Below are 25,660 nucleotides of genomic sequence, written 5' to 3' on the forward strand. Positions count from 1 at the left end.
GGGGGGGGGGGGGAACTGCTTTTCCCAGTGAGTATAAAGAGCAGTTGTGAGAGCCGCGAGGGGAGGACCCAACTATGCATGATAGGCAGGGCCTGCTTCAGAGGCCACAAGCCCTGCAAGAAGCAGCCACCATCCTGGGAGCCCCGCCAGCTTCCTCTGGCATAGGCCTGTTTTGCTGTTGCAAGTAAAATCTTTCCACGTGTTTCCATCACAAACATCTGACAACTGCCTGCAGGGATGTATTTTTAGAGGAAACTTGGCAGGATATGAGTCACCTTCCTCCAGGACGGCAGCTGGATGCTCTCCCACTAATGCCCACACTGCAGCTCCCTGTCCAGAGTGGCTCTGGAAATATAAACAAGACACCCCTGACCGGGCTAGCGGGGCTCACTCTGCCATGATCCGGGAAGCGGGACTTCCCACCACTGGATCTGGATTTAGAAACCCTGGACACTGTGGTTCTTGCACTCCGCCACCCTTCAGCAGGAGGACGGCGAGCACCCTGACCACTGCTGTGCGTGCCAGCCCCTGCCTGGGGAGAGGGGCAGGTCTGAGACACCTACCCACGGCCAGCATGCCCTGCTCCAGGTCCCCGGACATCTCCCGGCAGATGCTCTTCTCAATGTCTCGACCTGTCATCCTCTGGTACTCGTTGAAAACTAGCGGGAAGACAGAAAGGACATGTCATGGACTGAACTGTTTCCCCCCAAATTCAGATGGTGAAATCTTAACCCCAGCACCTCAGAACAGAACTGTATTTGAAGATAGGATCTTTAAAGAGGTACCTCTATTAAAACAAGGCTGTCTGGTGGCCCTAAGCCAACCTGACCAGTATGTCTATAAGAAGAGGAGTTCATGACAAAGGAAGACGAGAGAAGTGCATGTACAGAGAGTCCTCAACTTATGATGATTTAACTTACAATATTTTTGTGCTTACAAAGGTCCCCATACAATAGTACAGTATTCGCTGAATTACAAGAGACATTCGGGCTCTGTGTCAGATGACTTTGCCCCACTGAAGGCTAACATGAGCATCCTGAGCATACCTAAGACAGGCTAGGCTAAGTGTGACTTTCAGTAAGTTAAGTGGTAAATAATGCTTCTTTTTTTTTTTTTTTTTGAGACATGGACTTTCAATATTGTCCAGGCTGGTCTCAAATTCCTGTGCTCAACTAATCCTCCTGCCTCAGCCTCCTGAGTCCCGGGGACTGCAGGTGCATGCCGCTGCACCAGGATTTAAATGCGTTTTGACTTACAATATTTTCGACTTACGATGAGCTTACTAGGACATAAGCCCATCGTAAGTAAGTCAAGGAGCACCTGAACAGAAGAGAGGCCACGTGAGGCCACAGTGACAAGGAGGCTGTCTACAGCCAAGAAGAGAAGCCCTAGAAGGGGCCCTGCGGCAGCTTGTCTTTGGACTTCTAGCCTCCGGAACTACAAAAAAATAAATTCCTGTCATTTGAGTCACCCAGTCTATAGTCTTTGTCACAGCAAACTAAGGACGCGCAAGAGGAGGCCTCTGGCCCTCAGGAGCTGCCTCTCCTGCTCTGCTCCAGGTGCCCTGGGCAGCCCCACTGACTGTGCCTGCCCGCTCTCAAGGCAGCCACACTGTCCCACGTCATGGGCACTGCCCAGTATTCCTTGCTCATGGAGTCCTCCTACCAGGACAGTCCTCGCCAATCTGCTTACCCAATCGCAACCAACCCACCCTGGCCCACCCAGGGTCCCCTCCCACCAACTCTTCTGCACCCCCAGCCCACGCATTCCTCCTCAGTCATTCCCCGTCAGTTCTGTCTGCTCAGCCTAACAGTGAGCTGAGGCCCGGCCAGCAAGGCCAGCATCGCCCCATACTCTCCCCACAGCCCTGCTTCCCCAGGACCAGCAGAGCCGGGGCGGGATGGAGGCCTGGAGCCAGGCTCTGCACTGCATGCTGCTCTCTCTCGCTCTGCCTGCTCCCCAGTATCAGCTCCAAACTGGTGCCATCTACAGAGCAAAGCTGTGACTTCGGCTGCACTCGTGCCCAGCGCAATTCAGATTTTCTTCAAGGTGCTATTTCCGCCCAAGCCACGTTTGTGGAATCCTGGGTTTGCTATAGCTACTCTGGTATGATATCTCGCTATTAAAATGATACCGAAGGAGAAAGTACCTTAACTCCCACTCCACGCAGCACAATGAGGAAGCTTAGAAGTGTGTCCTGAGGCCAGAGGCCTGGGTTTAAATCCAAGCGTGGCCAGACTCACTTGCCCAACAGCCTGTTCCCTCCTCTTGAAGCCAGGAGGACACATGCTCCTGGCGCCTGTGTTCTAAACTCAGTGTGTGCTGGGCCTTCACCTCCAGCCAGCCCTGCATCTCTGGCCAGTGCCCTTCCATGCTGCCCATGCTTAGGGTTCCCAGTCCCTTCTCAGTCCTTCCAACACAACTGGCCTCCAAGACTGCCCTTTTCCATGAGTCCTCCCCCAGGGCCCTGACCTCAAACCACCATTCTCTCTCTGTCCCCTCCTAAGGGGACATCTTACAGTCCAGAGGCCAAAGCACTGTTGACCCTTTGCAGCTAGCTACCAAACTCCCACCTCTGGCCCACAGTTCTCCTGAGCACCAGGCTCATAAGCTGGCTTCCTGGCTTCTCTGTCCCAAGACTCCTAGTGTCCTTCCCTCCTGATGAGGCCTGTTCTGTCCAGAGCTTCCCAATCTCTGGGGAGGGTCACGCCATTCTTCCACTTGCTTAGCCAAAACCAAACTCTATCATCCTCGGCTCCTCTCCTTCTCCGACTCTGCGTGACCCCCAGTCATCAGCAAGGAGGGCCGGAACCTGACCTCCTTTCACCCCACCCCTCCTCCAGGCCACCCTCATTTGTCCCTGGGGCCACTGCAGCAGCTTCCCAACAGGTTCCGCTGCTCTGCCACAAACCCTGCACTCTCAACACAAGCTAGGTCTAGGTCCCCCAGGAAAGCTGGGCAAGTCTGGCCCGGCATGCCCCGAGGGTAAGGAGTACACTCAATCCTCCAATGAACTTGCAAGTTGCCTCCTCAGGACTCTTCAGGGCCTCCAGGCCACTCAGGATAAATACCTAACCCCAAGCACCATCAGCCAGGCCTCCTCTGACCTCATTCATTCCAACTGCTCTGGTCACACAGCCCGTTTCCTTGAGTCTTAGCCACTGCACGGGACCTTTCCCTCTATGTCTTCTTCAGGGTTTCAGTAAAATGGCACTCTGTCCGAGCAGACTGGCCCCACAGCCTCCCCCTGGGTTCTGCTCCATTACTCCCTAACCCCATGTCCGGCTTTATTATGTTCTCTACAGGATTTATCGCCTGACACAGGTTCTATTCAGTACTTACTTACAGTCTGTATCCTGAACAAGGCGAAGCCCATGAGAACAGAGACTCTGCTGGCCTCTGTTCCTTCCAGGCCCCGCATCCACTCCACCACCCAAGAGGAACACAGCCAGAGTTCCAACCGGATGTGTTGACCAAGTAAACAAAGTTGCCCAGAGTCATTGCTATAACTGTGTCTTATGCCACCCTGGAAAACCCCGATGAGGAGCCCCAGAGGGCACTCCCAACTCCAATCCATACTCCAGCACAGCCAACCAGAGCCCATTTCCTCATGTCTCCCTTTGCTTCCTGCAGAACCAGTGCTTTGACTCAGTAAACACTCAAGAGCATCTTTTAATTCACCACCAGGGGGCGCTTTTAAGAAAGCAAAGGCCCCAGGCAGAGATGAGCCGCCCAGTGGTCCTGCAAGCTTGGTTTCCCACAATGCCCTCATCTAACTGGTCCCAGGGAGGCCCAGCACTGCCTTACCTGCCACCAGGTGGGCCCGGCTCCGGGAACACAGAATTGCATTGAACTTGGACTCGTCTGTTCCCAGGCGGTTCTCCCCAGCCGCATACAGCTCCTGGAGAGGAAGGCACATGTTCAACACAGGGCTCACTCCAGACCCCTGGCTCAGGTCACCTAGAAAGCAGAGCAGTGTCTGCCCTGTGACCCCCAGAGGAGAAGAAAATGGGGCAGTTGGAGCAAAGGTTTGCTGATCCCCTGCTGTGCTCCACCCCTTGGGGTGGCACAGAGAATGCTGGTGCTGGGAGACACTCAGATCAGGATAACCAAGGCCAACTGGAGGCCAATGTTGGGCAAAGAGCATCCTTAACTGGCCCAAGGGAGCAGCAATGCAGAGAAGAAATGGAAGGAATGGAAGAAGAGGGCTGGGCTTGAGGCAGGCCTCTCCAAGTCTGTTTCTCATCTCTAAAATGCCAAGGGTGAGTTTGATTTGAGGTTGCAAAGTCAAGAGCCCCAGAGGGCCAGCTGGGTGACAACTGACGAAAGTAGGTCAGCTTTAAAGCCCAGAGTGGGGCCCCATGGCTAGCCATCCTGAGGGACAGTGCTTCTCAGCAGCAGCTGAGTCCTGTGACAGAGAGACACGGTCTGAGGCTGCCAGATCCATTCCTCAGAAGCCTGAAATCCAGATTTCTACAGGTAATTTCCCAGCCTTGAAAAGCAATTTCCATATCTATAAGAAGGAATGCGTGTGAGCTGGGGTTGTGGCTCGGGGTAGAGCCCTTGCCTAACACATGTGAGGCCCTGGGGTCAATCCTCAGCACCACATAAAAATAAATAAAATAAAGGTATTAAAAAAAAAAGAAGAAGGAACATGTGAGACAATCAATATTACAACAGCGGATAGATGGCAATCATGAGTAAGGGATTTCATAATTTGTTCTTCCTCTGTTTATTATGTATACCATTATGTTTGCAAAGAGGCAGAATTTGCATTCACCTGTTAATGAGCTTTTGAAGGTTTGAGTCCTAAATACTTGACAATTTGCAACCCTGCCCCAGATGGCCTCTAAGGTGCCTGCAAGTCCCAAGCAGCAGCTCTTAGACCTGTGGGCACTGATACCCAAGGGAATCAGCAGGTCAAGGTGAGGCTGAAGGAGGTCAGGCATGGAGGAGGGAGAGCATGATACCTCTGCCTTCAACAGAGGTCTGCTGGGAGGTATGGCCGCTCCCTCCCACCAGACGGGGCTCCCTGAAGCCAGCACACCAGGGTCTGAATGCAGTAGTGGGACACACAGACTTTTCCAAAGAAGCATGGACACCTGAGCTTCCTTCCCCTTTTGCTTTACAAATCACAAGAGGAAGAAGGATGGAATTCTAAGGAAGCACAACTGGGGTGACAGCTGGTTTCTAGGCTCAAAGCCTCAAAAGCTTAACAGGCAAGCGCTAATTCTTTCCCTTTGCAAACATAATGGTGCACACACCTCAACACCAGAAAGGTCCCAATCCAAGTGAAATCCCACATCCATAACTCATCAATCATTGCATCATTTATTTTCTTGCATGTTCCCCCCTTACAGGTGGGGAAACTAAGGCCCAGAAGACTAGGTGGTTTCTCAAGGTCACACAGTTGATAAAGGGCAGAGCACAGCTGAAACCTGAAGCATCTACAGCCCTCTCTGTATCCACTGCTCTTCTCTTCCCAGAGCATCGCTTTGTGAAGGAAGGAAGTGGGGGACACCCCTGGTTTAGGAAGCCTTGCCTGGTCATCACGCTCACCTGCACATCTCTCTGGACGAGGGACATGTCCACATTGGTGCTTTCATCCCGGTTTCCCTGAAAGGAAGCAGGTGGTATGATGAAGCCCACCCCATCGAGGCACGGAGCTCCTCACTGCTCCCCTTCCCTCACTGCTCCAACCCCTCTGCTCTGATTGCCTGTCGTGGGGAAGGTACCTGAGAGAGAGAGATGAGGAGCCGCTGGAAGTGCCCCGACGTGTCACTTCGGATGGCCTCCTCCAGGGTCTTTTTGAATTCTGAAAGGGAGACACAAGGAAATCAACTCCCAGCTGCAGCTGCCCACTGCAAGGTGGGTCAACAGTGGACAATGGGACAAGACAGAGGCCCAGATGGCCCTTCCAACCCTGTGACCCCCAGGCTGCCCTGGCCTCTGACAGGCGTGGCTCTACCACAAGCCCTCCCTTACCTTAGTCACCTGCTCTATGTATGAAGAACAGGCAGGGTTGGGCCTGGGTCAAAGCCCAGTGTGCTAGGAGTGGCGGGAAATGGGGTGATAAGGAGGCCAGGAAGGAATAAGAGGCCCTGGGAGAGGGTGTGGCCCATACCTGGCATGCACAGCCGCCTGCAGAGGGCAGAGGCCCTGGGCCAGGCTCACCTGTTTTGTAGGCTCTGCTCAGTTCCCGGATGTGCTCATTGCTGCGGGAAGCGAGGATCTCAATCAGGCAGGCTTCGTCAGTGCCAGCCCCCTGCAGTGGCATAGAATACAGCAGACCACAGAGTTACCCTCACCAGCACCCTCGAAAGACAGCAGGTGCTACAATGTTAACAGCAGCCCCAGAGGCACACCTGTGGCACTGCTCCTGGGCCTGGGAGCCAGTCCCCTCACCCCACTTCCCCAGGCCCAGGTAAGCACTAGATAACAATGTCAATAGAGATGAATACAAATCACATAAAGGGTCACCACCACTGACAAGAAATAATCAGAGAGGTACAGTGACTGTCCAGGGCCACACAGTACTTAGTAAGGGTGAGATGTGGACCAAGGTCTATTTTATTCCAAGGTCAGCCCATGAGTGAGATGACAAATAACTGAGAAAATGGGCTAAAAATAAAAGAGATCAGAGTGGGTGTGTGGGAGTCCCAAGAAGAATGTGGAGTGTCTGGGGACATCTTAGAATAGGCTGCAATGAGGATTAAAAAAAATGACTATATCAGGGACAGTAGGAAGGCAGAAGACAGAGTCAGCAGCCTTGCTTTTATGTCACTTTGAATCTTGGCCATGTGATTCACCAGCTATGCAACCTTGATGAGTTACTCAGGTGGCTGGGTTAATGTAGGTAGAGTTAAAGACAGTGCTGATCAGGCAGGATGGCCTCCTCCAGGGTCTTTGTGACCCTTAATTGTAAAAAAAAGTAGCTTATGTGAGCCACTTTTACCATTACTGATACCCCCTTGCAATTATCAGATTACTTGGAGTTTATGATGGGCTTCTGTGTTAGGCACTTACCCAGTGCCCACTGCACATCCTGACAGCATCTACTGTCCCCACTTCCTTTATGCTCAAGGACACACAGCTGGGCAGCAACAGCTGCAGCCACGCCTGTGTTGCTCCCAGCACCCCATCACCACCACCTTATCAAGCTGCTGAAGGCGGGTGCGGGGCAGAAGCCTAGGGACCATTCCCCTCCCCAGTCACCTCCTGCGTCCTCCCTGGACCAACACAGGCAGTGTGTGTTCCAACAGAGTCCTCTCCCCCTTCCAGGCACCACACTGAATCTCTACTTCTCCTGGGGGAGACATTGGACCGCAGTAAGCAGTTCCTTCCGGGATGCATGCTCCACCCACAAGGAACCCCCTTCTGAGGGGTTGTCCCTTCTCAGCCCCAGGACACACACAGGTGCAGGACTGTATGGATGGATGGGACCTGCCCCTCAGCCGGAACCATCTAGACCTGCGGGGGACAGTGACCCCAAGCCAAGTCCATCAGAATCTGCCCCATTAGGAATTTGGACAAGGGACAGCTGGTCTCTTCTATAGCTGGATCTGATAGGTGGCGGAGATGGTGGTGGGGTACAGGGTGTCATCATTTGGAAGCAGATACCCCAGAAATGGACCCAGAAATCACATCTGGGTCCTGTCCTTTACATGCCCTGGCCCTGGCCCTGGCCCTCCTTCTCTATGCCAAGCTGTCTTCATCCCCACGACCAGTTCTCTGCCTCTATTTTGGTTCAGCTCAAGCAGGTGGCTGCCATTTGCTAGTGGCAGAGACCCACAGGATGAGAGCTCCCCAACCACGGCCTCGACCCCCTCTCTCACTCCATTACCACCTTCCTCTATTCCCCCAGCTCCTGACACTTAAGATGGAAAGAGGCTTAGACACTCCCTCTAACAAATGGCATGTCATGTGTCTCTTGGGGAAATTACCGGAAGATGTGCTTTCTACAGCATGTTGACTCCAACCCAGAGGGCCCAGGAGCTGCACTGAGCAACAGCTAGGAAGGGGACAGCCACATTTCACACCATCCAGCTCTTTTCTGGGCTGTGTGTCCACACCCACACTCCACTCCACACCTCTCCCCACAGCCCTACGTGTACATACCTTGATGGCTTCTTTCATCTCATACACATCAAACAGGACTGGAGTCTTCATCAGAGCCAAGATAGTCTTCTCAAAGTTTCCTGACAGCTCAGACTTCAAGTCTTTGATCAAATCCTGATTGCATTTTCAAACAAACAAGACAAGGACATTTTGAGAATCCACAGAAGGTGACTCACAGGAATAGAATCCCAAATGGGACAGCCACATCATGGACATCACAGGGAAGAAAAGCCTGCTTTCAGGGACGGGCCTGAGCTGCAGAGCCTGTGCAATTACACAGGATGCCCGCCACTGGGGGCACACCAAGGGGAGCGCTGGGCCGGACACTCACCCATCCAATATGTACATGATTATTTTTTTAAGATTCAAAGTTCTAGAAGTTGAAAATATACACCTTTTGCATTTGTTCAGTTCACAAAGTCTTTTCTTCCAAAACTCCTTTGTCAGCTAAACCTCCCAGGGTGTCATGAAGAGGGAGGGGAAGGGACCCTGAGGCTGGGTAGGGCTGGGGGAGAAATGAACTATGCCTGGTGTCAGTGAGTGGTGGCAGAGCCAAGGCTGCAACCCAGATGTCCACATGCCTCTCACCAAGCCTCACTACACTATGGACTCTGGGGGTGCTTCTTCCAGGCATCCTTCACCTCTAAAAGATGTCACCATCTGGGGACGACCGGCTGGGGAAGATCAGGAAATGTCCTAATGCAGTTCACTGTCCATTAGATGTCCACGTCCACTTGGCCCCAAGGAAAAGTGGGTCTGCAGGCCATGCTTGCTTCTATAGGGACCAGGCCCCACTGTCCTCGCCCACCCCCACCCCATAACTCACCTTGCCATAAGCTGTCTTGAAGGACAGGAGGATCTGTTGCCGCTGCTTGTTGGAGCGACTCCCCAAGCAGTCGATGATGGCCTGCTCATCAGTCCCTGGGGATGAGGAGGTGGGAGAGGGTCACCGGATGCTTTGCAGGTGATAGGGACGCTCTGTGATTACTGACTCCTGGCCTGGGGCCGCTATTTCTCCTGGACATCCCTACACTCCCAAGCCCACCTTTCCTTCCAACACCACTGGGGTCAGGTTCGCCTCCCACCAGCCACCTCAGCCCACGGAACCATCGTGAAACTGCTCAGGGATTTGGGGCACGGGGTGGGGTGTGGACTGGAGCCTCCCCAGGTCTCTCACCAAAGCCCTTCATGGCCTTCCGTAAGACCTCGGCATCTCGCAAGGGGTCAAAGCCAGAAGCATCTGTGATGGTGCCTCGGTTTCCAAACTACTTGGACAAAGAGTTGCAGGTAAGATGACTCACTCTGGCTGTCCAGGGCCAAGGCTGTCCCACCCCAGACTCTGGCACCACTTCTCTCTAAACCTGGGGGAGCTCAAGGAGCCCGAAATAAACAGTGCAGAGGGCTCCACATTGAGTCTCCCTCAAATGGCTGTTACCTGTCCTTGTGTTCTGGTACGGGTTTCTTCCCGGCTTCTGTGGCTAGGAGCCCTTACAGCTGGGTCCTGCCGCTGAAAACCTGCCCTCCACCCAGGTCCTGAAAAAGGGCCCCTGGCCTCTCCTCCATGCCTAATCACATCACGCATGGAGCACACATCAGGACAGTCCTGATGGGCAGCCACTCCATGTGACCCTGGAGATGCCAGCACCCAGCCCTCACAATGGTGGGTGGCCTCCTAACTGCTTCTTGGGACTAGCGTTCATTCCCTGTCCCTGTCCCTAGAGGCCATGCTGCCTGACTACTGCACTGCCTGCACAGCCAGCAGCTGTACAACCCCAGTGAAATTGAACTTCCCAGTTGCTATTTGACTTTTAAATGCCTCCCAGAGACTCTTGTGTTAAAAGGACTTTGCAGAAAGCCTGCGGCACTAGTGGGAAGTGGCAGCACCGTGAGGAGCCGGGGCCTGGTGGGAGGAAGTTAGGTCAGTGAAGGTGTGCTCCGCCCCTTCCTCTCTGCTCCCTGGCTACTACGAGGTGACAGCTCCACTCCAAGCACTCTGCCTTGATACAGGCCCAAACAACAGGCCAAGTGACCATGGACTAAAACCGGGGGTCCAAATACATCTGGCCTCCTTTAAGCTGTTCGTCACAGGTATTTGCCAAAATGACAGAGAGCTACTGCACAGGCTCAACTGTCTCCTGGTGGGCCATCCTCCCAGGCGGAATAGACAGACGGCTATGACACAGTGAGGAGATGTGCTCAGAGAAGAGATGGGAAGGAGGCGGGGAGGCAGGCTGGAGGGTGGCATGGAGGCGGACAGGGAGCAGAGGGGACCCTCTGTCTAAAAATAGTCACCCAGCACATAACACCAGCCCTGTGCTTGGCTGCTTTGCCACGTAACCATGACAATGAATTCTAGGCTCTGCAAACATGAACCGTTCTCCAAAATGAGCCAAGATCAACCCTGGAGGAACTGCCAACAATTTCCCCAGCCCAAAGGGGATTTTAAGAATCCTCCAAAACCTGTCTGGGAGGGCCCATCGAGGGGACTATGGGGCATGAGCCTGGAGACCAGTGGCCTGGGTAGTTCTGAAAAATTCACACAGCCCAGGCAGTAAATCACAGGAGGAATGAACAGCACCCAACTTGCACTTGAAGCCAACTGGGAGAAGCTCCCACAGGCCGAAGGCATGGCCCCAGGGGAGCCTGTGACAAAGTGATACTCTGTCCAAATAAGCAGCAGCAAAGGCCCAAGCCCTCCAGCACCTCCTGGCCTTGCTGCCAGAGGCCACAGGGAGGTCTCCAGTTTTGGGGTTCAGGTCCCAATCAGCACTCACCTGAGCTGGGGGGACAGCAGGAGTGATAGTCCCAGAGCTTGAGTATCCTGGGTAGCTTGGTTGAGGCTGCTGCCCTGGCGGTGGCATTGGTGACTGCCCAGGGTAGGTCATTGGTGGCTGCCCAGGGTAAGTCCCTGGGGGCTGCTGCCCAGGGGGTGGCATGGGCTGGCCTGGCACAGGGGCCCCTGGGTACGGCGGATATGAGGGCATCCCAGAGGGTGGGTTTCCTCCAGGGGGCGGGTACATTCCATATGGAGGAACAGGCTGCTGGGCTGGAGGGGGCTGCCCGAAGCCCCCAGGAGGGACTGGAGGGTAACCACCCCCAGGGGCCCCAGGGTACATGTTTGGCACGTTGGCTCCTCCGAATGTCCCAGACATGTTGGCTGCCTGCAAGTGCACAAAGCAGAGCCTGAGACCCCCAGCCCACAAAGTCTGGTGGTGGTCCGATGGTCTACCCTTCCCTGGCCTGAGCCCTGCCAGCTCCCAGGAGCCTCATTCCAGGACCTGCCCACCAAGCCCTGCTACCTAAGCTCTTCTCATACCTGAGCCGACTTAATACAGCACCTCCACCACAGCTACATGACGGATAATCACACCCACAAAGTGGGCTCAGAGACAGGCACATTTGTTCAAAGCTACAGAGTCAGCAAGTGGTGCAGCTGGGGCTCTGACCTGAAGGTCTACATCTAAACCAGAGACCTGCCACCCCCAGTGCAGAGGAGACGCCTTCCTTCTCCCACGGCTGCTGGTTCCAGCCAGACCCACTGGCTGAAGGTAAGGGCTCACAGCCCCAGAAAGCAAGAGGGCCCTTTCCTGCAGGCTGGCCACCGGCTCTGCAAATGAGGCCCAGGAGGATGTGTATTCACAGGATAAAAGCTCGGATCCCCGACAGGGTCCTGTGTCCTGAGACCTGGGCCCGCCTCCATCTCTAGCCCCACACTCACCTCTCCTCTCCAGCTCACTGTCCCTGAGCACATCAGGCCACAGCAGCTCAGAATTTACAGTCCCTAACATCCACACGGCACATCCCTCCTCTGCTCAACACCCGCTCCCACTCTGACCCACCTTAAAAGATGGAACCTCTACCTTATAAGCCATATCCCACGTCACCCTACCCACTCCCGACCCTTCTTCCTGGCTTTTCTTGCTTCCAAAACCCTTCAATACAATATCATCACGTGGTTACGTCATTGTCTGTGTCTTCCCAACAGACGCTGAGCGCATCAGGGCTGCGATTTTTGTTGTTTTATTTGCACACCCCTAGTACCTAGAGCTGGGCCTCAGCAGATATAGGTGTGCACTGGTTGCCGTTTCTACATCTGCTGTCAAATTTTTAAATATATTTTAGAAGCAAAACAACAAATAAAAGTAAGTGTCTGCCCACTCTCCTGCCATACACCCACCCAGGACCAACCAGACAGATCTCCACGTGTACACACACGCATGCACACGCAGACACCTGTACACAACACTCTCATGTACACACACATGCACAAACGTGTGCACACACACACCCTTCCCTCTGGGCCCTGTGCTGAGCTCGTAAGAAGGTGCTCCACGAACTTCCATGAAGGCACGGCCCTTACCCAACCCCCAGGGCTGAAAGGACCCTGAGAGACCATCAGTCCAATTATGCTGCCCTTCCACTCATCTGACAGAGGGGGACACTGAGGCCCAGAGAGGCGGTGAGGAGGTGGCAGAACGCTGAAGAAAACCCGCGTGTTCTAACATACAGCTCAACACACTCCAGCTCAGGACCACCTCTGAAGCCACAAGGGGCCAGTGCCCTGACCCCTCTGGCCACGCAGCTACAGCCCCAGGAGCGGCCTCAGGTACTGGACTCACCATTCCTGAGAGGTAGTCCGGGTTGAACTGCCCGGCATAGTTGGCCACGTTATCCAGCCCGATGGGGGGCATGCTGGGTGGGGGGTAGCCAGCTCCGCCCCAGGCACCACCACCTGAAAACAACACCAAAAGTCTACAGTGATGCGCAGGCTCGGGGGTGAAGGGTCCTGCGGGTTTGGCTTTTTGCTCTAAGTCTATAAATGGCAGAGACAAGAAGGAGGACAAGATGGAGGAGATAGGGTTGCATCGTGGGACACTAACAGACACTAACCGGTATCCACAAGGGGACAGTAAAGCCAGCGGTGTGTCTTAGGGCAAGGTTCTCAACCACTCTGGGCCCATCTCCTCTGCCGAAAAATGGGCACAATGCCCAGTGTGTGTGTCCAGCTGCTGCAATGGGGAATAAGCTAATGCCTGGGCAGTGGCTACATGTGGCCATTGGACCCGGTGGAGGCTGCTGCCTGGCAGGTGCACTCCTGCCCACAGCGGCCTCGCGTCCGGCTCTTCAGTTCCAGGGCTGTGGGATACCCAGGGACCATCCTGCCCTAAGACACCTGCCTACTCGCCCTCCTGCTGCTCGGGCTGAGCAGCCATGCTGATAGAGGTGGGGATGGCAGGATTTCTGCGGAGGAGATCTGGGCCAGTGTGGTTAAGCTGGGGGTGAGCAGCTGCTTCAGCAGAAGTGGCCCGGCTCAACCCTGAGGTGAAAGTGACAAGTGACTGAGTCTCCTCCCCCTTGGGCTTGGTCTTCACCTGTTGAATGGGAGGGAGGAGGGAGGAAGGGCACAAATGGCCTACAGGTTCCACTGATGCTTAGACCTCAACTCCAAAAGTGTGTGATGCGGGCTGTGTCCCCTGGGGCAAGGGGCAATACAGCTCGGACTCCCTCTGAGGGAATGTCCCTGAAATGGCCCTTGCCTCCCCTTCATTCCAGAAGCTCCCACATCTCCTTTTCTAGTGTGGGACCAAATTTCACTTCAGGAAAATGAGGGCCCAGGGCCAGGACAGAAGAGCCCTAAGCGTAAGCTTTGCTTCTGGGGCAGGGTTCAGATCACCCACTGGGTGGGACAGCCTCACCCTATAACACATGGCTTCAGGCAGCTGCAGGGAATGACACGTGATCCCCACCATCTGCCTCCAGGAGACAGCCTCTACTTCCTCCCTGGGGGAGGGCAAAACCATGCTCCCCCAGCCAGGGTGGACGCTCTGGAGGGCACCCAGCCAGAGCCTTTGCCTGCCAGGCTTATGAGCACCTGGGTATATCGTGAGTATGTCATTAGTAGCCCAGAGAAGGAGAGATCTTTGAAGTCACTTTGCAAAGGAGAAAATGGAGTCTCAGAAAAATTAAGGCATTTGTCTTTATCAGCTAATAAGGTTGGAGACAGTCCTGGTCTGGCCCAGGGTCTTCCAGAACCAGTTTCAAACCCAGGCTTCCCCAAGCCTCAGCATGGGTCCTCTCCAGGCCCTGCCTGCCCTGGGGAGGTCCCCTCTGTTGTCCTCGCCTCCTGCAGGTTGTGCTCAGGGGAGGACAGGGAGTGAGGAAACTCCCATTCCTCCTTCCCCACTCCAGGCCCACCCCGCCCCACCCCTCTTACCTGGTGCAACTGGGGGGTAGCCACCAGGAGGTGGGGGATAGCCTGGGTAGCTCATGGGTAGATCTGAAAGAGAAGAGAAAGCACACTCAGGTGTGTCCTGGGCGTCCTCACCAAGCAGGCTTGCTGGTCAGCTACGAGACGACAGCAGCCATGGCCACAGCTGCAGGAGTTGCATCAGGCTGGTGGCACAACCCAGCTTACTCGCTCCCTGTGGGGCCTCAGAGCTGGGCCTCAAGCTCGGACTGTGGGCCAGGCCCTGAGCCTGGGCCACAGGAAGACTCACCATCTGGAATCTTCTCAAATCCTGGACAGCCCTCTCACCCACATTTCCCTCCAGCTTCAGGGGACAAGGGTGCAGCGCGTGTCTGGACCTGCCCTCTGGCCTCTGACCTCAAGTGACAGAGAAGACACCACCTCCTTTTCAGGGCTCCAAGTCCACGTGTCTTCCTCTTCCTGTGCCTTTATCGCCATCCCTCCAGCAACAGGGGAAGTCAGAGGACCCTGTCTCCCTGTGGCCAGCCTACAAACCCCCAGCTGTCCACTGCCACTACCATCTTAGGTCTGACTTATACACCTTCCAGTTTCCAACCACTAGTTCATCAGGCAAGGGACCTGGCCAGTACAGAACAGTCCTTCCTAGAAACAGAAGGGCCCTACACAGGGATTTTACCTGTTGTGGGGCCCAAAATCAGGGCAGAGGACAACGCCCTTCTGTTCATGATGAAGAGGCCACTGCAGGTCACTTCGAGTAAGTGACTTACTTGCGGATCAGACAGTAAGGGGAGGAGAGAGTCTGGAACCCACGACAGCTGCAGGACACCTGTTCCCATAGTCCCTTCATACACAGACCCTTGGCAATGCCCATTGCCTAGGAGGGACACAGATCAGCCGCCACACCAGTCACTCAAAAGACTCAGTTCCCCTTCATCCACCCTGAAGAACCAGACATGTTGTTTTTAAGGAAGCTGAAGGGCTCTCAAGGTGCCACAGGTCCCCAGAAGGCAATCCGGGTTCTCAGCCATTGGGTGTGGTCACTTGATTTGCTCAGTGGGTCCAGAAGTGACCAGAGGCAAAGCAATGGGAAGTCAGATGATGCCTTAGAGGTCTTGGAGAGAGCTGGAACTGCTACCTGAACCTTCGACAGACCACCCTTCCCTTTGCAGTTTACCATCTGGCCCAGATGACCCTTCCCCATGCAGTTTACCATCTCTGAACTTCTGGCCCATGCACTGCCTGAGGCATGGTATGAGTCATCACCCAGCAGCCAGGTGACCTATCAGCAGGAAGCCCCACTTGTCCTGCCCTCAAGCTGCTCCTTCAACACAGATTCTGCTGGGACCCTCAGGCCTCCCAGGGAGGAGGGAGCCTGGGTGGGGACAGGTGACCCAGGAACCTTCTGACTGTAAGGAGCTGCCTGCAGCAGGATGAGTTGCAATGGTCACTTGGCATCTGCCCTTCCAGAGACAGCACTGGACAGGACTTCAGGGCACCAAAGCACCACTGTATTCTTCTACTTCTCTTCCTTACACCAAATAAATGTTCACTAGGCTAGAGATTTAAATGTAAGCAGCAACCCCAAATCCCAAAGTCACAAAATAGAGCTTCTGCATTATCAAAAACAACCTAAAGACATAACAAATGATTAACGTATGGGGAAAGTTACACAGTTAAAAAAAGCCAGCTACTCAGGAGGCTGTGGTTTGAGTTCAAGGCCAGCATGGAAAACACAGGAGACCCCCATCTTAAAACAAAAAAGAAGAGACCAATAACCATTAGAAAAACTGAAATGATGTGGATGAAACGCGTTTGCCTTCAAAAGGTGCTAAGAGAAGCACCAGTTAAAAATGCAGAGATACCAAAATTAAAAATGGCATCTGCTTTAACCCAGCAACTCCACTAGACATTTATCTCCCAGAAGCACTTGGCCCTGTAGGAAATGATGTAGGGCCATGGATTTACTGTGGTATTACCTGTAACAACAGAAAACCCCTCACCACCCAACATCTGGTCAAACATAAAACACAACAGAGTCCTACAACACACCCTTCAGAATTAGCCAGCTCTCTCTATGGGGATCATTTCATGTCCCCACTATTCACCAAGGTACAGGGCTACATGTATACAAACTGGTAATAAAGAAACCAGAAACACACAAACTAAGTGGTGCCCGTAAGTACACGAGCCCAGACCACCTCTGGAGTGATGAACAAGACTCTGGGAACCCTGGTTGCCTCTGGAAGGGAAAGCGGGGACTGGAAGTGAGGCTTGCTGTTCCCACACGCGCCCTCTGCATTTCTGCCACACATGTACTACCTACCAAAACACAGCTTTACAAAGGGCTTAATGCAGGCAGGCACTTCTGACACACATCAGGCCACTCCTTCCTGCCACACAGATTCATGGCTGTTCTTCCAAGATTAAAATAATTCACATAGGGACACTCAAACCTGGCATCAGGACGCCAGGCCTGTCAGCCACACAAAGGGGATGGCATTCTCCCTTCTGGGAGGTCAGCTGTGGAGCCTCCTGGCAAAGTCAAACCTGCCCTCTAGGAAGGGCTCTGCCTTGCAGGCCCACAGGGTGGGCCTAAGGCACCTGCAGAGCCTTAGCCCTGCAGTCCCTCATCGGGGTCCTCTCCTCTCCCCAGGACACACCTCCCACCTTCCCCTCTCCTGAAAGAAGGATCTCCTTATTCCCAGTATTTTTTACCCAGAATAGTTTCAAGCCTGCTGCTCACTCACTTATCTGTCTCTGAGCTTTTCCCGGTGCAGTCTGCAGAGGCAGGGCAGGACATCCCGCTGCCTCCCCGTGGACAGAGCTGCCCACCTCTCTGGATGGCCGCGCGTGGGTTTTTCTGGGTGGTGGAGCCCGTACGTGGATTCCTGTTAAATTTCCCTTGTAGATCCTGCCGTGGCTCCAGCCCACTGAGAAACCCTGCATCCTGACCCACATCACACCTCAGCTCTTGCTCCCTTCACTTCCAGCTGCAGATCTGATGGGAGTGGCACCTGTGCTCTTCTTCCCAGGAACAGAGGCCAGCCACTACCTGACCCATCATGCTGACAACTCCCCACCATGGTTTCAGACACGGGGACCCAGTGCCCACCTAAAAGTGTCACAACCCAGCCCACATCCCCACCATGTTCAGATGAGGGCTGTAGCAGCTTATCTCTCTGACAGCTGCAGGAGAAGCAGGGGAAACATAAAGTGGCCGGATGGCCTGGGGTGGCCTTTAGGCCTCACCTTGGACCTCACCTTCTCCTCCTCCTACCCATCTGGCCCCAGTCTCTGTTACAGAAGACAGCCACGGAAAACAGCACTGTGAGCTCCAAGCCGCAGACCTGCCTGCTCTTCCACATTCATAAGGATCACCCTGCCTCCTGGACCTAGGCCTCTCTCCTGTCCTTGAGCAAAGAAAAAAGGTGCCTGAGGACTGGGGTGTGGCTCAGTGGTAGTGTGCTTGCCTAGCATGAGTGAGCCCTGGAGTTCAATTCCCCAGTGTAAGGAAAAGAAAGAGGAGGAGGAGGAAGAAGAGGAGGAGGAGGAGTAGGGAAGAAAGGAAGGGGAGGAAGGTGCATGAACCTGGGGATATGCTTCACATTACTGAGTGAGTCTGCCAGCTAGGGCATGTCCCCCCTTCTATATGCCCACATATGATCACAGCACCCAGACATGGAGCCTCACTGGAGAGGTTCTCCCACATACTAGGCAGCTGGCCTCTTGAGGCTGACCTCCAGCTTCAATTCTTTTTGTTTTTGGTCCTGGAAATTACTACTGAGCGACAGGCCCAGTCCTCTTTATTTATTTTGAGAGAGTCTAGCTAAATTGCTGAGGCTGGCCTTGAACTTGTACTTCTCCTGCCTCAACCTCCTGAGTTGCTGAGATTACAGGTGTGGGCCAACATGCCTGGCAGAACTGCTCCAATTCTTAGAACCTGCCTCTGGGGAATCTCCAGCCTCTGGTCCAGACTCTCTGGAGGACCTTGCAGCACAAACACTCCCTTCCTTCCTGTAACTGTGCACTGATTTTATTAAGCTGTGGCCACTGTAGGTAAGAGTTTGCCTCAATAAAACAGTCACCGGTGGGGCCTGTTACCCCCCGACTGCTGGGTCCCACTGCCATAATCCAGCATCGGCAAGTCTGGGGCAGGGCCCAAGAAGCTGCATGTGTGACATATTTCCATGTGATGCTGCTGGGCCATGGGCCACACTTGGAGTGACACTGCTTCCCCATGTGTGAGCATCACCAGGAGAACTCAGGAAACACTGATGCCTCAGCGCCAGGCATCTGGGGCCCTTGAACCTGAGGTGGGCCCAAGAATATGAAATGTAAACATGCATACACCAACCCGAGGCCCCAGGATTCTGATTAATTGGTTCTGTGGACCACATGCTGGAAAATGCTCCTTCCTTCAAGGTACCTGGCCTTTCTGTCCTGTACCATCTGCTTTCCCTTCCAGCAGCAGACTGAGAAGACGCATCCCAGCAGAACCAAACTCCAGGGCACTCGTGAATGTCGAAGGAAAGAGCTGGGGGCTTCGCAGGGACTAGCAAAGGACCTGTTCTCTGCAGCTGTGAATAGGTGCTCAAGTACAACAGTAAATTTCAAGGGCCCCACACAGACACTCGCCAGTCCTCACTCACAGGAAGCCAGAAATTCATGTTGGTTGGGCGGGAGGCTGAACCACCCAGAGGGAGTTTGCTTCCCACTCCTGGCCGTCCCCCACCCAATGGGGAGATGGACGCCAGGCCTCCAGCCAGCAGCAGGGCTGGCCTGTGCACATCATGTGGTGGCAGTACCTTGCCTGGCATGAGTATAGAGATGGCCTGCCTGGAGGAGGAGCAAAGGCTCACACAGGACAGAGCCTGCACTGGGTTAATGCTGAGAAGCCCGGACAGACGGGAACAGATACCTTCCTGGGATGACCCTCCACTGACCTTCCTGGGCCTGTGGGAATATTCATTTATCCATTTGTTTTTTAAATATTAAATCTTTAACCTGCTTTCACACAAAACTTAAATATGGATAGTTCAAACCATAATGTTCTGATAATCCTCAATGTTCTGTTCTGTAAAAGAAAAGGAACAGCACACACCCCCTAATCCCAGCTACTCAGGAGGCTTAGGCAGGCGGATCTCTGGAACGCAGGGGTATGAGGCCAGCCTGGACAGAGAGACCCTGTCTCAAAAAAGAAAAGAAAAAGAAGCCATAGAACAACAGAAAATATTTGCAAAAGACATCTCTGACAGATTGTTAGCCAAAATATACAAAGAACTATTAAAACTCAACAAGAAAAGCAACCACATAATTTTTTAAAAAGTGGGCAAAAGACCTGGACAGACACGTCACCAATGAAAGATCTACACATGACAAAGAAGGATATGAAAAGACAACATGCCATTAAGGAATTGCCAATTAAAACAATGCAATACCACCACAGGCCTGTTACATGGCCACGGTCCAAAACACTGACAGCACCACGTGTTGGAGAGGATATGGAGTTAACAGGAACGCTTGTTCATTGCTGGGAGGAATACAATATGGTACATCCACTTTGGAAGAGATTTTGGAAGAGACAAAACCAAGCATAATTTTACAAACAATTCAGCTACCATGATGCTCTTGATATTTATCCAAATGAGCTGAAGACTTAGCCACACACAAAAACCTGCACACAGATGCTTTTGTTAGCTTTCCACACTGTGACAAAATACCTGAGATAAACAACTTATAAGAAGGAAAGGTTTGTTTTGGCTCATGATGTCAGAGGATCCAGTCCATGGTTGGTTGGCCCATTGCTTTCCAGTCCATGTGAGGCAGGACATGATGGTGGGGAGCACAGGATGGAGCCAAGCTGCTCACCCATGGTGACTGGGAGGCAGAAAGTGAGAGAGGAGGGTCCAGATTCCAATGCCTCCTTCACAGGAACATCTCTGATGACCTAACTTCCTCAAAGCAGGCCTCATCTCTTAAAGCAGTGCCACAGGTTGGGGACAAAGGGGCCTTTGGGGATAATTTCAGACCCAACTTAGCAAAGTTTATGGTATTTTAGTCAAAACTGGTAGACTCAGAAGGAACCAAGATGTCCCTCAGTAGGTGAATGGATAAGCCCATACTGGTGCCACTAGGCAGTGCAGTGGTGCTCTACATTAAAAAGAAATGAGCTATCGAGCCATAAAACACGTGGACAAAGGCACACCAAATGCATATTATTAAGTGAAAGAAGCCATTCTGGAAAAGCTACGTATCCTATGATTCAAAATATAAGAGATTCCAGAAAAGGCAAGACCAAGGTATAAAATGATGAGAGGCTGGCAGGCGCCAGTGGAGGGAGTAGCGCAGAGGCCTTGAGTGACCCTGCATGGCGAATACGCCGTTATACACCAGTCAGGACCCCCGAGCACACACCACCACAGCAAACCCTAATGTGCCTGAGGGCTGTGGTAATGGCATGCTCCTACTAATCCTGGACTATAATCAATGTGCCACTGCGGGGTGAGAGTGGGAAAGTTGTGCATGCATGGGGGCAGATAGCACGTGAGAACTGTGCAGTTTCTGCTCACTTCTGCTGTGAAATCTAAAACTGCCCTAAAAAACACATTGTTTTTTTAAAAAATTAAAAATAATAAATAAAAGGAATACATGCATACTGTATGGAAGTTCAGAATGCTGAGCACGTCTATCTCCTCTCCCAATCACACACACACAAATGCACAGTCCAAGACACACATACATGCCAGGAGCAGTGGCGCACACCTGTAATCCCAGCAACTCTGGAGGCCGAGGCAGGAGGATTGCAAGTTTAAGGCCAGCCTCAGCAACTGAGCAAGGCCCTAAGACCTTGTCTCAAAATAAAAAATAAAAAGGGCTGGGGGGCTGTGGCTGTGGCTCAGTGGTGGAGCGCCTGCCTCGCACGTGTGAGGCACTGGATTCGATCCTCAGCACCACATAGAAATAGATGAATAAAGATATTGTGTCCATCTGCAACTAAAAACATACTTAAAAAAGGGGGGGAGGGCTGGGGATGTGGCTCTGTGGTAAAGCTCCACTGGGTCAAAAGACACACACACATGTATATTTATATAAAAATGTACATGCATAAATAATTCACGTGTGTTCCTATGTGCGTATGATCTGGAAACAGGAAAGATGTGTTTGCACATCTGCAAACTCTCTTCACTCCAGAACAAAGTAAGGCTCTGGTCCATGTGATACTGTCACATACAACCAGACACACATTTCCAGCAGCTTGTGGCACTGAACCTGTGGGGTTGAAGTGGGCACCTCCTTTCTCCACAGAAAATCCCTCTTCACCATGGCTGATTTTAGGACTGTCAGCAAGAGTCTCTGTGAAAGAGTCCAATGTAGATAAACTTCCTATTTTCGTGTCACCCTGTTTACTTGGCCACTGGCCAAGAAGATACCAGCACTCCAGGTGCTGGACACCCCCTTACTAGTTTTTCACAAACATATCCAGTATAGTACTTTGAAGAAATGTACAAACAAGGCCCCTGGCCTTGAGCTGGGCTTCACAGAGATGTCTATATTTTTAAGATAAGTTACAACTGGGCTCCATGGTAACAACTGGCAGGGGAAGGAAAGAAAGGGGAGAAGAAGCTCTCCCCTTCTCAGGTGTTATCCTTGAAGAGTTAACTTGCCCAGAACAGTGAAAGAAAAAACTGCTTTTATGTGAACTTCTGCAGACTGTGAACTTCTGCAGACTGTGAACTTCTGAGCCCCTCCCCTTACACACTGGGTATAAAACTCTGAAACTCTCTGAACTCGGGGTTCAGGGGATTGATTGATTACAGCAAAGGCTGTACCCTTTGAACCTGGCTACAGCCAAATAAAACTGTTTCCTGCTGTCTTCAGTGCCTTGCCTCGTCTGTCCCTACAACAGGGTCTGCCGAACTCCAGTTTGGGTCAGAGCTGAGCTGAACTGTAGAACAGGTGGCTGGGGATGGAGAAAAGGTCACGTACAAAAAGCCCAGAACCTGGTCATGGAGAAGAGAGCGGTGCGAGCCCAGAGGGAAACAGTCTGCTTTTATTTCTCTTCAGGCCACATTTCCACCTGGTGGCCTTCTGGTGGGGTTTGAGGAGATGGAGATTTGGCCTTGAGCCGTCTGAGAAGTTCCTGGCCTCCATGTGCCAGGAGTAGTCGGTGCTTACTGGCCCCCAGTGGGTGGGCAGGGGAGTGGAGGCAGCAACCCAGAGCCTGGGCAGGTGGGGCTAGAGCCTAAGAAGCAAGACAGAAACCCAAGGCTAGGAGAAATGTCTATTGAGCCCAGCCCAAGAATCCCAGCAGCAAGGACCTCACCCAGTGACCGGGAGCCAAGTCCCTCTCACTTGTCCTAGGGGTGGTGAGGGGGGGTCGCCTCTTGTGGCTCTTCCATCTTCTTGGATCTTAGGACTTCTGAAGAGCTTCTACCCTGAAGCCTCACAAAATGATTTCCACCCTGGAGGCGATCTTGGAGACTATGTGGGTCCCACCTCCCTGGGTGCAGCTTGCTAAAATCACAGGCACTCTGCAGGCAGTCTGTGGCACAACGTGGCCTGCTGGCGGCAGAACCTGCCTCCTCCCTGCAGTGCTGCTCCTTCCTGCCCCATCCCAAGCTGGCCGGCCTGTTCAGTGGCTGCAGCTGCTCCTGCCATGAGCAGTCTGAAGACCCCTCCTCCACAGGCAAGAGATAGCACGGATATGTTTAGAAAGGGCTCTGCAAGGCCATTCCTCCTGCTGGGGGTCCAGAAGCCCCAGGGCCTCAGCTCACCCCACCCCACACTGTCAACACCTACACCCATGGCCCTGGCTCCAGGCAGGAGGGGGCCAGACTCCGCCCACACCTGCCACACACTCAAGTAACTGCACCTCACCCTCTGAGCAAGAGCACTCCCAGGAGTGAACTGGAGTAGGGAAAACAGAGATGAACAATGACTGGCATCCTTTACAGCTTTGTCTTGTGGAGAATATGCATACAGCAGAACAGTGCAGTAGACGCTCACCACTGGGCTTCCGTGAAGCACCATCCCGAGGCCAATCCTGACTCATCTGGACCCTGCCTGCTCCCCTGTATTATTTAGAAGAAAAGCCCAGACACTGTATATTACTTCACCTGTAATTTTTCACCTCTCTAAATGCCATGAACTTGAAGTAGACACATACATGCACGCATCAGCGGAACTCTCAGGTAATAACCAGGCTTCTGTGCCAGCAATGATCAGGCACCAACTCATCCTAGAAGTGGAGCTTGGAATGCTTGAGGACACCTGTCAATATAAGGAACCCAAAAAAACAGCCTCCCCAGGACTTTCCCAGTCCCTGGACTAGAGAGCTCTTACCTGGTGGCAATGCTGCCAACCATAGGTTGGCACCGGTAGACACACAGCAGCAGTCTCGTTCACCCCCATCATCCTGCATCTGGCTTAACGTGTACCCCATAAGTGCAGCATGGGTGGAAGGCTGAATTAGGTCTGGGGCCCGGCATGTGCTCTGCTGATTGGTGGCTGAGTGAGCCTGGCCCCGCCACCAATACCCCTCCACCTAGACTCTCCTTTATAACCTTTTCCCTCACTTGCTCCTAAGACCATGTGAGCATCAAATAAGAGGCATGTGGCCCGCACAGGCAGGGCAAGGAACAGCACAACAATTAATCCAAGGCTCTTGGCAAAAACGATAAACTGACTCCAATTCTGCATCCCGGTGCTCTGTAGGGCTCTGTAGGATCACCGCTGACTGATGGCAGCCACACAGCTACAGGGACCTAGAGCCACCTGATCCTGATCTTCCCTCCAGGCATCGAGTCTGTCTGTTTTCACTGTAAACCTGCTCACCTCTGAGCGTCCACCGTCTTTCTCAGGTCCAACCAGGGCCACCATCCCCAGCCAGGGATGCCAAGGGCAGAAGCAGACAGCGTGACCCGCAGCTCAGCGCTGCCCCAACTGTGTTCTCACCAACATAGCATCCTGCGAACTGTGAAGTCAGCCAGATCGCAGCTTCAGGAGACAGATTCACTGTCCAAACACTTCAGGAAATGCTGCCTAACACACAGTTACGGGCTGCCACTAAGACCTCCCCCTCCAGGAAACCGCCAACTCCCAAGAGCACTGAGTAAAAGCTCCGAGAAGTCCCGTGACAAAGAAGCCTGCCTGTCTCCACCCTCCAACTTCCCAAACACAGCAGGCCATAGTCACAGCCACCGGTTACCTACACTAACCACGAGCCAGGCACGGCAGCAAGAGCTTTATGTGGAATTTAACATCACGACAACCCTAGACAGGAGCTCCCACCAGCTTCCTCCTTGCACAGAGGAGACAGAGGCCCCAGGAGCAAGTGGCTGCGGCAGAATTCACACCCAGGCAGGCTAGCACCAAAGCCCAGCACTCACCAACATGCCATCTCCCTCTCAAGAGCCCAGTGACCCCAGGGACAGTGTCTCCTGGATTGAGCTTTGGAAATACGGGTGTGACGGAACAGCATGGGAACAGGAATCAGCACAAGCAAGCTGGTTTCTATGTCCAGCTGTCACAGGGTGACCCTGGACTTCCTCGAAGGCAGTGAAGGATGGTAGGAAGAACACGGCCTCTGAAATCAGACTACACAGGTTCAAACCCCAGCTCCGCTCCCTGCTAGCTCTCTGATCTTGGGCAGGTTAACTTTTCTGGGCCTCAGTTTCCCAGATCTGAAGAATGGAAATAGTAATGTCAAATTCATTCTCATTATTTCATCTAACCTTTCCTTGATGGAGGAGGATCTGAGGAAGCCCTGTGGATCTCTCGGGAACAGGATTAATCACCTATAATAGAAAGCCCAGAGAGACCACACAGGAGGAGAGGGAGACGGTGTGTCTGTGAACCTGAAAGCAGACCCTCACCAGACACCAAATCCGCTGGCACCTTGACCTTCAGACTTCCAGCTCTCCAACCGGGAGCAGCAGATTTCTGTTGTCCAAACCACCTGGCCCATGGTGTTTTGCTACAGCAGGGCATGCTGGTAAGATGACCTAAGGACACACCCACCCACAAAGGGAGATTGTGCCGCCCGTCCAGGGCAGAGAGGTCTGTTTCTATGTCATCACCTCTGCACAAGCAGAGCCCAAACAGCTGGAGAAGCTCTGTAAACGGGACCACCAAGCAGGGGTGACAGCTGACGGTGATGTGCACAGGTCCCCACATGTCGGGCCCGGTGTCTACCACAGCTCTCCACGCTGCCAAGCCCACCCTGGCTTCTCCAGGTCGCCTGACCACAGGGACGCTCCACACTCCTAACCCACCCCTTCCAGAGGCTCAGAGAGAAGGGACCGAGGGGAACCCCTCCCTAGACCCTGCCCTCAC

General features: G+C 53.2%; 1 protein-coding gene across 1 annotated transcript in view; it reads right to left on the minus strand.

The window, feature by feature from the left end:
- The window catches only part of Anxa11 (annexin A11), a 44,572-nt gene that overhangs the window by 2,931 nt on the left and 15,981 nt on the right, over positions 1–25,660 (minus strand). Inside the window, exons 2-12 of the mRNA XM_015504584.2 lie at positions 14,333–14,395; positions 12,738–12,850; positions 10,893–11,279; positions 9,296–9,383; positions 8,945–9,039; positions 8,119–8,232; positions 6,175–6,265; positions 5,736–5,815; positions 5,560–5,616; positions 3,808–3,901; positions 564–659 (exon numbers count right to left, since the gene is read on the minus strand). Of these exons, the coding sequence (XP_015360070.1) occupies positions 564–659; positions 3,808–3,901; positions 5,560–5,616; positions 5,736–5,815; positions 6,175–6,265; positions 8,119–8,232; positions 8,945–9,039; positions 9,296–9,383; positions 10,893–11,279; positions 12,738–12,850; positions 14,333–14,387 (1,270 nt within the window). The 5' untranslated portion in view covers positions 14,388–14,395. The remainder of the gene's footprint in view (positions 1–563; positions 660–3,807; positions 3,902–5,559; positions 5,617–5,735; positions 5,816–6,174; positions 6,266–8,118; positions 8,233–8,944; positions 9,040–9,295; positions 9,384–10,892; positions 11,280–12,737; positions 12,851–14,332; positions 14,396–25,660) is intronic.

This window comes from Marmota marmota, unplaced genomic scaffold (genome assembly GCF_001458135.2).
Source record: "Marmota marmota marmota unplaced genomic scaffold, marMar, whole genome shotgun sequence".
In the NCBI taxonomy this organism is placed as follows: domain Eukaryota; kingdom Metazoa; phylum Chordata; class Mammalia; order Rodentia; family Sciuridae; genus Marmota; species Marmota marmota.